Source organism: Arachis hypogaea, chromosome 12, assembly GCF_003086295.3.
Source record: "Arachis hypogaea cultivar Tifrunner chromosome 12, arahy.Tifrunner.gnm2.J5K5, whole genome shotgun sequence".
NCBI classification, from domain to species: Eukaryota; Viridiplantae; Streptophyta; class Magnoliopsida; order Fabales; family Fabaceae; genus Arachis; species Arachis hypogaea.
In genome coordinates this window covers 2,709,158-2,726,129 of record NC_092047.1, presented here as the reverse complement: position 1 = coordinate 2,726,129, position 16,972 = coordinate 2,709,158, and the positions used below count along the sequence as shown (strand labels likewise).

General features: G+C 33.6%; 2 protein-coding genes across 2 annotated transcripts; both read right to left on the bottom strand.

Annotated features, from left to right (window-relative positions):
* Window positions 1-1,046: 1,046 nt before the first annotated feature.
* LOC112726336 (putative disease resistance RPP13-like protein 1) lies at window positions 1,047-15,059 on the bottom strand. Its single transcript, XM_025775680.3, has 12 exons — window positions 14,817-15,059; window positions 13,651-14,400; window positions 12,257-13,052; window positions 12,007-12,140; window positions 11,541-11,588; window positions 11,221-11,430; window positions 9,175-9,222; window positions 8,645-8,803; window positions 8,491-8,563; window positions 2,586-8,401; window positions 2,167-2,312; window positions 1,047-1,520 (listed from the first exon to the last, which is right to left on the bottom strand). The coding sequence occupies exons 10-11, from the start codon at window positions 6,289-6,291 to the stop codon at window positions 2,254-2,256; spliced, it is 3,765 nt and encodes a 1,254-aa protein (XP_025631465.1). The 5' UTR covers window positions 6,292-8,401; window positions 8,491-8,563; window positions 8,645-8,803; window positions 9,175-9,222; window positions 11,221-11,430; window positions 11,541-11,588; window positions 12,007-12,140; window positions 12,257-13,052; window positions 13,651-14,400; window positions 14,817-15,059; the 3' UTR covers window positions 1,047-1,520; window positions 2,167-2,253.
* On the bottom strand, window positions 12,338-13,843 carry LOC112729073 (TATA box-binding protein-associated factor RNA polymerase I subunit B). Its single transcript, XM_025779447.1, has 3 exons — window positions 13,651-13,843; window positions 12,982-13,052; window positions 12,338-12,895 (listed from the first exon to the last, which is right to left on the bottom strand). Exons 1-3 carry the CDS (start codon window positions 13,841-13,843, stop codon window positions 12,338-12,340), a joined length of 822 nt encoding a protein of 273 aa, XP_025635232.1.
* Window positions 15,060-16,972: the final 1,913 nt, after the last annotated feature.

Here is a 16,972-nt window from a genome sequence, read left to right as displayed (position 1 = left end):
ATAGGGCACGGCCTCTTCCATTCACAATAAGGTGCCTAATTTAATTTGTGTTTTGTTGCCTTGCATGCCATCAATATTCGACTAAGTTTTTATGTTGGCCGTCAAAAACTTAACACAACTCTTCTTCTTTATCCAAGCTTAGAACCGGCTATGTAACGCAAGTGTAACATAGGCGTACGATAGGGTATCAAGATAGGTCTTATGAAAGGTTTTATAGAAAAGAAGAGAGTAAGGATAGCATATATTCGAGCAATTAAAGACATGTATGATGGGGTTACAACTAGTGTGAAGACTCAAAGTGGTATGACAGAAAAATTTCCTATTGGTATAGGATTACATTAGGAATCATCCTCAAGTCCATACATTTTCATATTAGTCTTGGAAGTACTCACAAAGAATATCAAAGAGCTTGTGTCATGGTACATATTTTTTGCTGATGATATCGTCCTTATGGGAGAATCAAGGAAAGACCTAAATAAGAAGTTGGTACATATTTTTTGCGCATAAGCCCTAGCAGGACGGAATATATAGAATGTAAGTTCGGCCTATGAAGGAAAAACCCTAATATAGAGGTGAAGATTGGAGAAAACATCTTACGAAAAGTTAAGAGTTTTAAGTATCTTGGGTACATGGATAATGGAGAGATTGAGCAGGTTGGTCAAAATGACAGAGTGCGTCTGGTTTAATATATGTGACAAAAAAGTGTCTTTAAAACTTAAAGGACAAATATAATTAATTCGCAATCTTTGAAGGACCAATTTGATTGAAAAAATATTTCAGCGATGAATTTGAAGAATATCTTATCTTTCATGAACTAATTTGACTATTAACCCCACTTTTAAATATGTGATGCTTTAGGGCTAATGATTTTTGTATTTTTATTTCTGATAGCTGATACGAATTGAAAGTTGAGGAAGCTTTCAAATGTTGCACGACCAGATTTAATCATGTATAGAACTATAGGTAATTACTGCATTAGGCGCTCATGATAATTCTTTATTGGATTGCTGGATGTAAATATTATCTTCTTCTCAGAGAAATACAGATAACAAAACTCTGTATTGTGAGATAAAACCAAGGAAATTTTCCAAAGAAAGTGGCATATACAAGCTTCATTATTATCTCAATGTGGGAGTTAGAAACTCAAGAGAAGGTAAAAAGCTTCAGGAACAAAATAAACAAGTCTCAGAACTTACAAGCACTGACCACATATTCTACAGAAGAAAATGGTCACCCAAAAGATTAAATTAATGAAACATTCTGGCAGTTTTACCACAGAGCTCAGACTGCAAACCACACCTCCAAATTGAAGAACTTTTGAGTGAAGAATCTCCAGTTACAATTTCAGTTCAATATCACTAGATTTTACCATCCGATCACTTGATGAAAACAAGTTGCTGATGAAAAAATCTGCTGAGGTGAAAATAGCACCTCCTCTCAAGTTTTCTTCTATTTGCCCAACTGCTTGTGTCCACTCAAGTAAATCCCTATAGTTAGGTTAGTAGACTGTTGTAAAGAACCTGTTTGATAAATACAAAAGAATATGAAAAATTTAATAATTGGAAGTACAGCACAACCAATCTTCCTTTGTATCATCTCATCTTCAAAGAGACAAAATCAGTTTGACGAAACTTGACAAAGAAATAACAATATTGCAGTGAAAATTAAAGCTGACATAAACAAATAAAGAAAAACCTAATTCCATAAACAATAATCTTGTTTTATCTTTGTCATTATTAACCAAATTATATCACTTTGCTGTTAATTATAGTGGCAAAATCTACTGTCCAAGGTGGCAAGGCTCTTGTATCTCAGAATATGTGGCCATGCAAAGCAGAAAAGCAAACATCAGACCCAATGTTGAAAACTAACAAATTTGAATATAAATATACAAATGTTATAAATATATAAAATTGTTAAAGGTCCATGCTCAATGGTATTGTAACAAAAAGTACATTATACAGATTTCAAAAACAGTTAAAGAACCAAATTTAAGTTGCTATATACAACTTAGTTCAACATAAACATCAAACAGTGGCAAAGGCCATTTTGTCATGAAGTGCATATAACTAATTCCTTCTCAAATCAAGTTTTCGTAACTTTTTCCTTTTTTCCAAATAAAACAGCAAAATAAATTCTAAAGTATAATGGAGTAATCATACCAACCTGCAGCTAAAAATAGAAACCACCTCCTCTGATTCCTAACATACAACTCCAGTTTACTGCCTCGAACAAACTCAGGATTATTAATTCCTACACATATGGTGAAATCCCAGCCATCTGCATCCTTTTACCTCTGAGCGACAAGGGATCTGCAAAGACGGTCAAAACAGTAAATTTGATTCATCCATTTGTTTAATACATTTAAAGAAATTTTTATGAAAAAAATATGAATTTTAAGTATCGTAAATAGCAATGAGTTCTTCTCAGATTAACAAAGGATATTTCTTAAGTATAACTACAAACAGGGGAATCATAAATGAAAGAAGATAATACAACACTTTTTTTTTAAGGAAAACGAAATTTATGCATGTATGGATTTAATTGTAGTTGCATGAGAAACATGAAATTAGAGAATGACCTACCAGTTCTCTCTAGAAACACTTCTCTGGTACCAACTTGAATGGAAGGGATGTGGGAAATTTTGGGCCAAATTTGTTGATGCTTGTTCTTGCAGTGTTCTCCCAGCAAATGACAGTAGTCAATTTGAAGTAGCAAGAGAGAGGAAGGAAGCTTTTCTCCTGCCATATTCTTCAGCTTATTACACCCTTCAATGTGTAATTGTTGGAGGGAGGTGAGGCTGAGAAGCTGGTTGCACTCTAATGTCTCCAAATCACCAAACCGACTGATCTTCAAAGTGGTAAGAGAGGGAAGGTGAGGCAGCGAACCGGCCTCAGGGAATGACTTCACATTCTCACTGCCAAAACCATCAATGATAAGATGAGTGAGGGTGTCCAAGTTTCCCATCGACGATAGACTCCTCCATTGTTTCTCAATAACAAGCTGTTTCAGGTTAGGCGGCAAACCAACCTCTGGCAACCTACAAATTTCCCGGCAGCCCTCTATCTCGAGAGACTGTAAACTTGGGAGAAGAGTATTCATATCAAGTGGCAATGCCTCCAACTTGGTGCAGAAGCTGACCTCAAGACGAGTCAAGTTGGGTGCAGCCAGTCCTTTTCCTGTGAATGACACAAATTTGCGGCATTTAAAGATGGTGAGACGTTGAAGAGCAGCATGTGATGGCTCTGACAGTGAAACTGATTTCAGATTCTTGCACTCGATCATAGTGAGAGTCTTAAGATTGGGGAAGTCATCCAATGACAATGAGGTCAGTGAATCACAGCTTCCATCTATGTATAGCTCTACTAAACTGTATTTCTGCTGTTGCTGAGGGAATTCCAGCTTGCTACATCCCCATATTTTCAGAGTTTGCAAAGATTTGAGTACACAACTGTCCCGGAAGAGTACATCAAGCGACCAACCTGAGATATAGATATCTTTGAGGCAACTTAGATGGTTGACACTCATTGCCTGAAGTACAAACTTCAGCATAGATTCACATCCCTTGATTGATACCATAGCCTCCCTAAGTGACATCTCAGACTCTCCTTCATAATCCGTATGTATATTTAGTCTGCGAACTTTTGAAACATCCCACAAAGAAGAAATGATTCTCAAGAATACCCGATCAAGGATATCTACCGTTAACACCGGACAATCTCTTATCTGAAGCTTCCTGAGTTGAGGAAAAGTTTCCGAGTCAGGTAAGTGCCACGCCTCCCAACATGGCATGTTATTGAACTCCAAAATCTCCAATGAGGGAAACGGTGCAAGAAGCGAAGAACGATGATCGCCTTCATTCTTGTAAAACTCCATGCCAATACTCCTCAGCTGATGAAAACCTTGAATGCGGAGGGACTTAAGAGATGGCAGCTGTCCAAGTGAAGGCAACATGCAACAATTCTTACAAGACTCCAGAGATACATGAGCCATGTTTTGGTAAGAACAATGCCCCATCCAATTTGGAAATATTGTACCCTTGTATCCCTTGATTTGCAACACTTCCAAGCCATGGTGCGGTTGCAAGCTGTCAAGTATATCTCTTTCAGTTTGTGTGCTTGAAACCATATAATCACCTGAAGACCATTCCAACCGTAAGTTGTCAATGTGCTTCTTATCTATTATCCTTGCACTCCTTGCTTCTTTCACATCAACGACATTCTCCAATTTTTTAATATGACAGAATTCATAAAGATTTAATAGCTCTAATTCCTGGATTCCATTATCTTTATGCTTGCCCACGATAAAGTAGCTTAATGTGTGCAGGTGTTGCAATTTGCTCATTCCTCTTGGCATTTCTTTCAAAGGAGTACCCAGAATATTGAGATGTTGCAAATTCACAAGTTTATGCATGCCATTGGGTAACATAGTCAAACTAGAACAACCTACCAGCTTCAATGTTTGTAGATTGTACAAGTCACACAATGATTCAGGCAGTGTCCTAATACATGTCCTAGAAAGATCCAAGTAACGCAAATAGGTTAATTTACCTATTTGACGAGGCAATACATCAAGTGCTTTGAACGATAGAAGTGACAAAACTCTCAAATATTTGAGCTTCAATATTGGAGTACATGTTACATCATCAATGTTATCTGACTTTGAAACGACATTAGTTGACAAAAATGTCCTCAAAGATTCAACTTTACTGATGGAACTAAAATTTTTTGAGACTAGATGATTCGGACTTTTACAAGACAAATGACGAGTTCGAGTATACACATTCACTGCATCACCAAGCTCTTCAAATCTACCATAGAAGTCTCCAGCAAGGAACAATGCTAAATCATGTAAAAGGTCATGCATCACAAACCACTCAGAAGCATAGCGATCATGTCTTTTGAAAAATAACCTAGAAGCTAGTTCATCAAAACATTTTCTACCAACTTCTAATAAAATCTCTCCTCTATTTGGTGGCCTTAAAAGATCTTCGGCCATCCATAGCAAAATTAGTTCAGTTTTATGAAAACAATGATCTTTGGGATACAATGAACAATAAACAAAACAACGTTTTAAATGTGCGGGAAGATGAAAGTAACTGATTAATAATGCTGGAATAATTTTACTGTTTTTCACAGAAAATTCCCAAATATCACTTACTAATACAGCTTCCCATTCCTTAACATCATGTTTTGTTCGCAACAAGCTTCCAAGTGTCTCTGCAGCTAATGGCAACCCCTTACACTTCTTGACTATCTTTCTACCGATTTCTTCTAGTTTTGGATGCCCATTTGATTCTGGAAAACAAACATTGTTTGCAAACACTGACCAACAACAATCCTCAGACAACTCACTGAGAATGTAAGGGGGACAAGTTTGGACTACAGAGGCAACCTCTTTGACACGAGTTGTTACAAGAATTGTACTTCCCTTTATCCCATATTGAAAGGGGGTTCTAAATTTCTTCCAGACATCACCATCATCACTCCAAACATCATCTAACACAATAAAGAACTTCTTTTCAAACAATTTTTCCTTCAGTTCAAGTTGAAGTGAATTGAAATCCTCTGTATTACCAGCAGTTTGACCTATAATATTCTTTGTAACCTGAATGACATTAAAGTCTTCAGAGACACAAACCCATTTTTTGACTTGAAACCCCTCCATCAACTTTTCATTATTGTACAGCCATTGTGCTAAAGTTGTTTTGCCAACCCCACCTATGCCCACAATGGGAATCACAGACAACTGATGTTCTCTGTTATCATTTAATATCTTGATGATTTCCTGTTGGTCCTTTTCCCTGCCAAGGATATTACCTTCCACCAGAGATGTGGATGGAATTCTCCATGACAAAAAGTCCCTATAGGAACTCTTTTCAAGACCAAGCAAATCTTTTTGTTTTACAAGAAATTCTATTCTTCTAACCACCCCTTCCATCTTATCTACAATCTTCCTGTCCCGGTCGAGGAAGCTAATAGGCCAGAAAGAACGTACCTCCTTTCGAGTGGCGGCTTTGGTGAGGACAGCGTCCAGCAAGTCATCAGCCACATAAACGGCATCCCTCAGACTGTTAAGCCACTCCCTCACAGAAGGGTTGTCCAATTGCTTGAACTCAGCATCACCAACAAGAGCTTCAGCAGCAAGCAGAGAAATCTTCAGTCTTTCAACTAATTCAGGACCAAGCTTCTTGCCCAAGATCAAGTTGACTGCATCCGTTGTAATGAACCTGTCAAAGACAACGTTAATGAAGCCAGAGAGCAAAGCTCCCCCAACAAGTGCACCAGCCATGATATGATCTTAGCAACAGCAAAGTGAATGGCTTTTCAGACAAAGGTAAGAGAACAATGGTGTCAAGGCAGTGAACTCTATTGAGTTGCAAGCTGGCTTTGATGTAATAATTCTTCTTTGGAGTCCACGGACACTAGTCTTTGTGAAAATTAATTAATTATATAAAAGTGGCTAAATAAGCAAGCAACATCATGTTGCAGCACATGCATGTACGAAAATAATGGTAATAACATATAAAAACTATAGGAACATGTAGCTGCACATGAATCATGGTAACAATATAAGGTTAAACAATATTGTGCTAATAGACAATGTTTTACATCTTCACGTGGTACCTGTCTTCCGGATTCTTTTTAAAAATAAATTCTACGTATTGATGTCTTATGCTGGGTTTATTTTGAACCGACAATTTTTTTTTTGTTTTTAATGATCAGAGAGATGCAATAAAATTGCAACTTGAGGAACGTTTCAACGGTTGCCAAAACTAATAATATAGTTTTCTATTTTTTTTATTGGACACCTATGCTTCCTATTCAAATCTATTTATCTTTTTATTATTACTACTAGTATCTATTTATCTATTTATAATATATTAGAAGAAAAACTAACAATTCTAAATCCATCTTTAGATATTTGATATTTCTCTATTTTGTCACTAGAAATTTTTTTTCTTAGATAGCATAATCTTCTATCTTTGTATTATGTTATAAGATTCTTATTATTATATTTTTATCCTCTTGTAATTTTTTATCTTTACATTATGCTATAGAATTCATTTTTTAGTCACATGTTGTCTAAATATTTATTTCTCTTTAAATTACTCTATGTATTCAACCTTAATGTTATTTCTCTTCAATAGGTTTGAGTTATAAGATGCATTTCATTCAACTATTTCTTCTCATTCATCTTTGAAAATTTTATATTTAGCCTTACCTTTTCATATTTTTACTCTGAGTAAACATCCAATCCGGCTCTAATCCATTTTTACAAAAGACAAGACAAACACCCCTTGTCCAATAAAAAGGAACACTTTAACCCTCAACTTTTTCTTTTGAGGACAATACAACTCCTCTATTAAAAAATTCGTTAAATAGTAGCGAAAATTAGTTTTATGGGATTTTATTTGTAATTTGTGGAGATTTTAAACTCCCACAAACTATTAATAAGTTTATTTTTGAAAGAATCTTTCACTGGTGGTGGTTAAATAGAGAAAAACCATTGCAGTATTAAGACCTTTTAAAGGGGAAAAATAGCACAATAAGATAATATTAATGTTGATGATATTTGTATTGGTGATAATGACAGTAGAAGAGATAATGATGGTGATAAAATATGGTTACACAATAGAAATAGTAGAGGTAGAAGTGATAATGATGAGGACAAAATTATTTTATAGAAGTAATATTTATAATACTTTTGTTGCCTTGCATGCCTACCATGATAACAGGAATCTCAGCTTTTTCTTTTCTTATCTATATTCTTGGTATCTTGATGATGACGAGGACAATGATTGTTGCAACAACGGATAATGAAAATGCAAATCACGAAACAAGCCGGACTTGCCACTATTTTAGAAGAGAAGGAGGAGGAAGAAGAAAGAAATTGAGTCTCCATCAAAAGTTATTGAAAATCTAAAACCATTGAAGATTTAAGAGAAGAAGATGGAAAATAAGGATCACATTTTTCAAATTCGGTATCTTGAATGATCAAACCATGCATGCAATTGTTGAGATTATAACTTTAAATTAATATTCCTTAATTTAATTTCTAATTCTTTCTGTTTATTTGTCACATTTATATCTTGCAACTGTGAGTGAAGAATCTTGTGAGTGAAGAATCTCCAGCTAAAGATTCAGCTCAATAAAATTAAAAACAAGTTCCTATTGGAAAAATGTGCAAAATCACCACTAATACATTAACAGAAGGAAAAAAAAAAGTATATTATTTTTGTCAAAGTTAAAACTTAACTCTATCAATATCTAAAAATAAAAAAAAAAAAAACTTGGGTACAGATATCTTAGCTTCATATTATGGTATGCCAGGTTCAAAAGATTCATTGAAGGTCTGAAGCAGCTAGTTATCGTTTAGCTCACTAATGATATCACGTAAACTGCCATACGAGAAATTAATATCAGTTAATTATGAGTTATGACAAAAAAAAAATGGAAGTCAAGAAAACAAGTTCATCAGAGACCCTACACTCGATGGTTCATGCTTTTGCAATAGAACCATTAAACGAACTTTATCTTGGTCCTGTAGTTGATTTTTGTATCTGAAAGAAAGAAATATAAAATAAGTGCATCACTAATGAATGATAATTACAACTTGGAACAGAAAAGAGTGAATCAGTGACCTGTGCACGAATGCAAGAAGTGTTCGGTGCCATAACACAGAAAATTTTCTAGTTTCAGTGAGAAATCTCATAAAGTGATCCATTAATGCATTAACAGCAGGATTAGGATCAGGATCAGGCAGATCAGGTTCTTTCTCCAACAAAATCTTTATGAAATGGCTGTAGTTATTATCACAATTAGTTTCCATCAAATATAACATAAGAGCAAACTGCATTTTAAACTATGCCACATCGTTTGAGTATGTATGTAGTATGTAAATTCATAGTAGACAATTATTAAATTATTAACTGTGCTTTATAATATCAGAAATGTTTGGTAACCAGAATAAATTAGCCAAAAATAGACAGAATTTGTCTTATTTAATATTTTTTAATAATTATTTATTAATTGTTGCAAAAATTATTGAATGCTAAATAAGACAAGTTTTGACTATTTTTTTTGTCTTCCTAACATTACCATTACAATATATATTGTCACCTTCTCAGCTTTGTACATATTATACTTTAATAGAAAAAAAAAAAAGAAATACCTTATAGTGCCAGAATGTTCCATATTTGCCAGCTTCGATAACGCAAAGCTGTAAACAAATTGACAAGTTTGAGCGAACCCAATATTGCCATTAATACATTTATTCAACCATTCTAGGTATATACTAAAATTAGCTACTAATATAAAATACATATTATAACACAAAATACAAGTAAAACAATATATTTATTTATACACAATTATATTTTAACTAATTTTGGTATACACATAATAATTTTTATATTTATATTCAAAGAGTGCCTCAGCTAACATAGTTGTGAACAAGTGGAAGAACTTGTTTGTTTAGTCCTAATTTCTTAGATTAGATAAACACATATATATAAAAGATGCACTTGTCATTTAGAAAATTGGGTATTTTCATGAAGATATCTATGATATTATGAATCCTAAGATGATTTAACATGTTCGGCTGAACATATTTGACTAAACTATCTAGTGTGTTTGAATTACAGTTTACAAACGGGAGTTTGCATAAAATTGATTTTGTAAATTTGATTTTAATGAAAAGCAAAGTTTGTGTCAAAGTGATTTATGTTTCACAATCTTTATATCAAAATGGATTATAGTAAAATAGATGTTGTTTGGATTATACTACTCAAAATCACTTTTAGATGAAAAATTACTAAAAAGACCTCAATTTAAATAATTTTTTATATTATCCTATCATTTTACTTTAGATATTTGAATAAATCTTATTAATTCTTTTTGTAATAAAATTAATATTTACTTACTAAATTAAAGTAACATATAAAAGTTGACAAAATATATTTTAATACATAAAACACTAAAGAGAGTACTATACATTTTATAATGTCAAACAAAAAAAATGTTTTATAATTTTTTAGTACCATTAGTACTATTTAATTTAGTATCATTTTGAACTATAAATTTTTATTATTCATGACTCTTTTGTTACTTATAATTAGTATATAATAAAAACGAAAATAAAGTACAGTATGATTGTATGAAGTACAATAAAAACGAAAAAAACGAAAAAAATTTCATACAAATATAGTATATAATAATTACAACCAACAACATATATCATATAAACAAAAAAATTACAACAAGAAGTAAATAAAATCCATATGAATAAAACAAAATAAAAAAATAAAAAATTTTATACACAACATAAATATAATACAATTTATATAAACAAAAAATAATAAAAATATCATAAAAATTAATAAAAATAAGAATTTATATTAACAATAGTCGTCATATGAATAAAAAAATACAATAAAAATATAACATCAAAGCACTAAAAAAATAACATCAGAATACAAAAAATAATATAAAAAAATATTTATCATATAAATAAAAAAATAAAAATCAAAATATAAAAGAGAGTACTAAAAGTAATAAAAAAAATTAAAGTATTTACCTTTACACAAAGATCTACGGTAAAAGTTATATGATTACTTGCATCCTTTTTATAGAAAAAAGTGAAGGGTAGAATTGGTAGAAAAGGAATAAATTTTTTACCTAATTTTTCAATGGTAAACGTGATCGTAGAAGCAAGAATTTTTAGCTTTACATAAATTGTACGTTAAGAGGTAAAAGTTGGGTTCAGAGTTTCAAAAAAGTTGTCAAACATAAAAATAGAACGTTAAAAACACTCAAACAGGCTTCTCTTTTCTCCAATGTGAACCCCAAACACACCCGGTTCATAAAGTAGTCAGCATTTAAGAATTAAAGAATTAATTGAAATCAAATAATGTTTTACACTGCACCAAAGTGTATACCATCAATCTAAAAATTAATTGAACAACAGAACCTAGTAAAATAAACATGAACAAATATAATGTATGAAAATTAAGGGTCAAAATAGGTGACTATATATATACCGAGTTTAATTTTAATGCACTAACCGCCAAAACGTTTTACACATTCGTATAATTACAACCGTTTTTTTGGATTATCATTCACATGGTAGTTATTTTTGCTAATATGACCTTATGTAATTGGATGCACGTGTAAAACAGTTTTACACTGACAATGTATCAAAATTAAATTCTGTATATACCTCAGAGAGTGGAAACACAATTCCATCGAAGAATGCTTGAGGTATGAGTGATGCCCTTCCGAGTGATCGAAATAAAAGATAATGCAGTTCTTAATTTTTGCTGATATAATCTCTCACTCCTGGAAGCAACACAAGCTTGTAGAAGCTTTGTGCCTTTGTAGTGGACGATAAAATCCATGTGGTTTCATACACAGCATTTAGTGACCAATTCTGAGGTTGATTTTTCGTAAAGTACATGAACAAGAACAAGAACAAAAATCAAATTTCCAAAACAAGAGAAAACAAAGAAAAAGGACAAGTGGATGCAGCTTAATATTTACCCTAAGCCATTGTAGTCTTGCTTCCTCACCACTTTAATCACTCAATTTCTACAGAAATAAACCCAGAATACTCAATTTCTAGTTAATTTTGTAAAGAATTTTCGAGAGTTTATTTTTAATCATGTTAAAATCCAATCTAATCCAATTCAAAATTCAATCAGATCACAATATTTAATTTAAATTTAAATTTTAAAACTGATTTTATCTCATCTAACTCACGTAACAAACTATTATAAAGTTAGCATAAACAATATTTATTGCAACAAAATTGGAAGCTGATTTTTTCTGATTTAAACATATTTTCAACAAATCAAATAAATTAATTTAAATTTAATTTTTAAAATTGATTTTATCTCATGCAAAACAAAACAAAATTAATCTTTTATCTTTTGGTTTTTTGGTCATGAATTCGATATTCTAAATCTTGTGTGCCAACAGTATATAACTCAACCAAGCCTTGAATTACCTTTTCATTCTTGTAAGAGTTCCACAAGTATTCTATCATCTTTTCTTCCTCGTAATTCCCATATGATGCCTCTGACCTAGCAAAGACAACATCCCTACAGTGTTTGAGATATGATGCCAGGTCTTTTGAATACTCTGTCAATAAATATTGGGTGTTAGCTACTCTTTTTCTTTGAACTGTTGCCAACTAGAATATAAGCTCATGCAACATTGGATCAAAAAAAGGAATGATGTAAGTAAATAAAAAGCACCTTGGGTATTGGCAAGATCACTATATATTGTTTGAAGGTGTTGGAGAAGTCCTGAAGTGTCTAATTCATGTTCCTGTTGTTTCAATTTGTCTCGGAACCTTCTTCACCAGAATTAGGTCTATCACATGGGGAAAAAGCAGTACCCTTCTCACCATTGTCTTTGGTATTACCTTTGTTGGACAAACTTTTCTCCCACTCTCCTGAATGGTTTATGTTATACAACATTCTTATTGCTACAATCAAAACTGACATCACACAAACATGAATAGGTGGCTTAAAATGTTTTTCTGATAAGGATAACCACAAATCTAGAGGCATGGCCCATTCATATATGCGGCATACATGAGGAAGAATCTTTTCAGAAGGAAGAGATAATCTCTGAAGATAGCGATGTACTATTCCAAAGAAATTCACAGGAGGCAACTCCAAGCCTATGAACTGCGCAATTGATGCAGCAAATGTTTCTAGCTTCAGTACCATAAGAACTCGTTGAGGCATTAACATCACACCTGAACTAATAGGACATGCACTTGATGGGCGTCCAAGACACCTTTCAATTTCAACAAATGCAGAAATATATGGAATCTTCCCTTCCAGTGTCCCCTTGATTAAGTCAGATGGCAGAACAGGTTTTATTCCCTTGCAACATGACATGCCAGAAAAGAAACAGCAAGAGTACAGGATGGTGGAATTCTTTTCTTTAAGGCCCTGAACCATATCATCACGGCACGCTGGCCATATAAATTATGGGGTTCCTCTCTGTATTTAGCCCGTGTCTTATGATCTTCAGGTTCTTCTGAAACCAAGGGAGAAATAGAAATAAAAATTTGGTGAATTACAAGACACAAATGACACCTGGAAAATAAAGAGAAAGAACTTCTGAAACCAAGGGAGAAATAGAAATAAAAATTTGGTGAATTACAAGACACAGATGACACCTGGAAAATAAAGAGAAGGAAAAGTATCTTCTGTGCACTGGAAATGAGAAGCTATCCTAAACACTAAGTGTATAACATCATCAAGCCAATCCTTCTGTCCTATTGTTAAGATAACGATAATGAAAAATCAACACAGAAAATAGAAATCATGTTCAATCTTGAGCCTGTATATAGAAATGGATTAGCACATTCAGAACTAGACCACACAGCAAAAGACCCTGCGGAGTTTGTAACTTCGTGAACATATACGCAAAATCAGGAGACATTAAAATGGCAAACAGCCAACCACCTATGGTGCACAAGTACTGCTACCTTAAACTTCTTAAATTTGTGACTAATTCATTTTATCAAATTGTGGAATTCAAAATTGAATGTGAAGAAATAAAAAATTTGATGCAATTCAACAAAAAGGGGGTAAACATGCAAAATAGAAGCTAAGGTTGATAGTGTTAGGACCTTCTTCGTGCTGCATTTCTGAGTCATGGATAACTTTATCAGCCCAATCATCATTGAAGACACCAGTTCCGAACACAAACCGCAACCAAATGGGCGACATCAACCCACAAATCAAAGGAGTAACCTTGAACTCCTTAAACAACGCCTCGCACTGAAGCTGAACCATAATCTGCAACCCTAACACGTACCTCATCCTAACTTCATTCTGCTAATCCTCAAAGCTCGGAACATTAGTGCCAGCCACATCAGCAAAATCCTCTGGAGCAGAGTGAATATTGCCGAAAAGTGGAGCATAATTCTCCTCCTTTCTCTTCACCTTGCTGGCATTGTTCCGAGGAGGGGTTTGGTCGTCATCGTCCTCCAAGCTGAGGTTGCAGAGAAGGACCGACTGTGAGTCATACTGGGAGATTGGCTCTGCTTTGATTGCGACTGTGGAGGGCTTGTGGAGCTGCTGACTGGTGAGGTATATGCCGGCGGAAGCACCGCCGCTGTTGAAGAGATCATTGTCATCGACGGCAGTATCGACCACATCCTCAGAGGGGAACCACAGCGGTTGCAATAGAAAAAGCCGTCGTCGCCATCAACAAGGCCGACGTTGCCACAGGCGTGGCAGGTCAACGTGTGGGCATCAATATCAGCCATAACATCAGGAGAAGTGAAGTGAACACCAGCTGTGACTGTGAAGCGCAGGCACCAAAGTGGGTGAAGAGTTCAGACTAAGAAGTCATGGATTAATACTATTGTCCATACCTGGAAAAAAAAAATTTATACTTGAAGTTAAAGCTAATTCTAAAAACGAACCACAAAAAAATCTCCAGCAAGAACAACTAGAGAGCAGCAATGAGCAATAAGTCAATAGCAACATAGCAAAAGAATTAATAACATCTAACACAACAGCAATTAAATGGTTAACAAGTTAACAAATTAACAAATTGCAAAAAACAACACAGCAACCAATGGCAATTGGCAAGAACACAGCAACAGCCAAAATCAGAGGATCAAACGCAACAAAGACATCATCTCTAACACCCCCCACCCTTACGCTATCAAATCTAAGCAACACAACACAACATCAACACAAATACCATACCTTTAACAAAACAACAATTCTACCACAACAATAATAGCAATAATGGGGATTTAGAATTCAAATCAAGGTTATTTACCGAAAGAAACAAAAAAAAGATGCATGCTGACGAGCTGCGGTGGCAGGGAGCTGGTGAGCTGGTGGCCGGCGGCAGCAACTCCGAAGGACGACGGCAACGACCTGTGGCAGCCTGGCAGGGAGGTGACGGCGCGCACAAGAGCGTGAACCTTGGTTCGAGCTCGCGGCGCTGTGAGAGCTGAACAGTCGGAGCTTGGATGCACGGACACACCCACACCCAAATTTTAAAAATCTTATAAGGCATGGGACATATATATATATATATATATATATATAGTATTTTTTAGATAAATTATAATATTATTTTGATATTTTATTAATATTAAAATATAAATTAATTTTTTTATTTATTTTTAATGTTTTATTTTAATTATATCAAATATTTAAAATATGTTTTGTTTTAATAAATAATAATATATATTATATCTAAATTTATTTCAAGAATATATGTTAAGAATAAGATTGGATACGCTGACACATGATACTATTTAGTATTTAGGTGTGTTCAAATGTGTCCGGTGAAAAATTTTTTATTTTTTATTTTTTATTAAGACACATTTTGAACATAGCAAACATGCGTGTCAGATAAGTGTTAGCAAATATCGTGTTCAAAATATGTCCGACACACGAACACGACAACTCAACGAAGTATCCGTAGTTATATTAAAATCATAAACGTAGAAATTATTTATTAAAAAAATAAGATATTGAAGTTTCTGAATTTTCAATGATATTTAAACTCTAATCTCATTTTTAATAATAAAAAATGTTATCATATTTAAAAATGGTAAATTGACTAAATTCATTCTCCACTTAAAAAAAAAAAAAGATGTCACCAAAAATAAACTTAAAATAAAGAGTCATATTACTCATTTTGTACAAACTTTATACATGCATGTGTTGTTTAAAAATCAATACAATTTTTTTTAATTGTTTTTAAATCTTAAATGATGATTGTTTTTTCCCTTCCCTCTTTATAGTAAAAATGAATCTATGATAATTTAGTCAAATATATTAAATTATTCAGTAATTTTTTTTATTAATTTTACATAAAGACAACTATATAAAAGCGTCCCTAAATTCCAAGTTTCTTTGTATGAAATTATTTTCTTCTATGAAAAGAATAGGGCACGGCCTATTCCATTCACAATAAGGTGCCTAATTTAATTTGTGTTTTGTTGCCTTGCATGTACTGAAAATTCGACTAAGTTTTTATTTTGGTTGTCGAAGACCTAACACAACCCTCCTCCTTTATCCGGACTTCGGACCGGCTATATAACGCAAGTATAACATAGGCGTACGATAGGATGCTAAGGAATGTCTTATGGAAGGTTTTAGAAAAGAAGAGAGTAAGGATGGCATATATTCGAGCAATTAAAAACATGTATGATTGGGTTACAACTAGTGTAAAAACTCAAAGTGGTGTGATAGAGAAATTTTCTATTGGTATAGAATTACATTAGGGATCATCCTTAAGTCCATATATTTTCACATTAGTCTTGGAAGAACTCACATAACATATCCAAGAGCTTGTGTCATGGTACATCTTTTTTGCGGATGATATCGTCCTTATGGGAGAGTCAAGGGAAGACCTAAATAAAAAGTTGGATTTATAAAGAAAAGTTTTAGAAGTGTATGGTCTGCGCATAAGCTGTAGCAGGACGGAATATATGGAATATAAGTTCGGCCTGCGAAGAAAAAACCCTAATATAGAGGTGGAGATTGGAGAAAACATCCTACAAAAAATTAAGAGTTTTAAGTATCTTGGGTGCATCATACAGGATAATGGAAAAATTGAGCAGGTTGGTCAAAATGGCAGAGTGCATCTAGTTTTATATGTGACAAAAAAGTACATTTAAAACTTAAAGGTAAATTCTATCGCACTGCTATCAGACCGGCTATGCTTTATAGTACAGAGTGTTGGGCGGTCAAAGGGAAGCACGAACATAAGCTAAGTGTGGCAGAAATGAAGATGTTGAGATTGATGAGGGGTCATATGCGATTGGATAGAATAAGAAATGAAGATATAAGAGAGAGAGAGTTGGAGTAGCACATATTATGAAAAAGATGGTAGAATTGTGTCTCAGGTGGTTTGAATATGTGAGAAAAAGACCAAAAGAGCACCCAGTCAGGAAGATGGATGAGATGGAAGATGGA

Coding starts and splice junctions, on each gene's coding strand:
- LOC112726336 (XM_025775680.3), bottom strand. CDS start 6,291: ATGGCTGGTGCACTTGTTGGGGGAGCTTTGCTCTCTGGCTTCATTAAC. Junction 2,313..2,585: donor AGTGTTTCTAGAGAGAACTG/GTAGGTCATTCT, acceptor CCGTCTTTGCAG/ATCCCTTGTCGCTCAGAGGT.
- LOC112729073 (XM_025779447.1), bottom strand. CDS start 13,843: ATGAGGTACGTGTTAGGGTTGCAGATTATGGTTCAGCTTCAGTGCGAG. Junction 13,053..13,650: donor AGAAATGCAGCACGAAGAAG/GTCCTAACACTA, acceptor CCTTGGTTTCAG/AAGAACCTGAAGATCATAAG. Junction 12,896..12,981: donor ATTTATATGGCCAGCGTGCC/GTGATGATATGG, acceptor TCATGTTGCAAG/GGAATAAAACCTGTTCTGCC.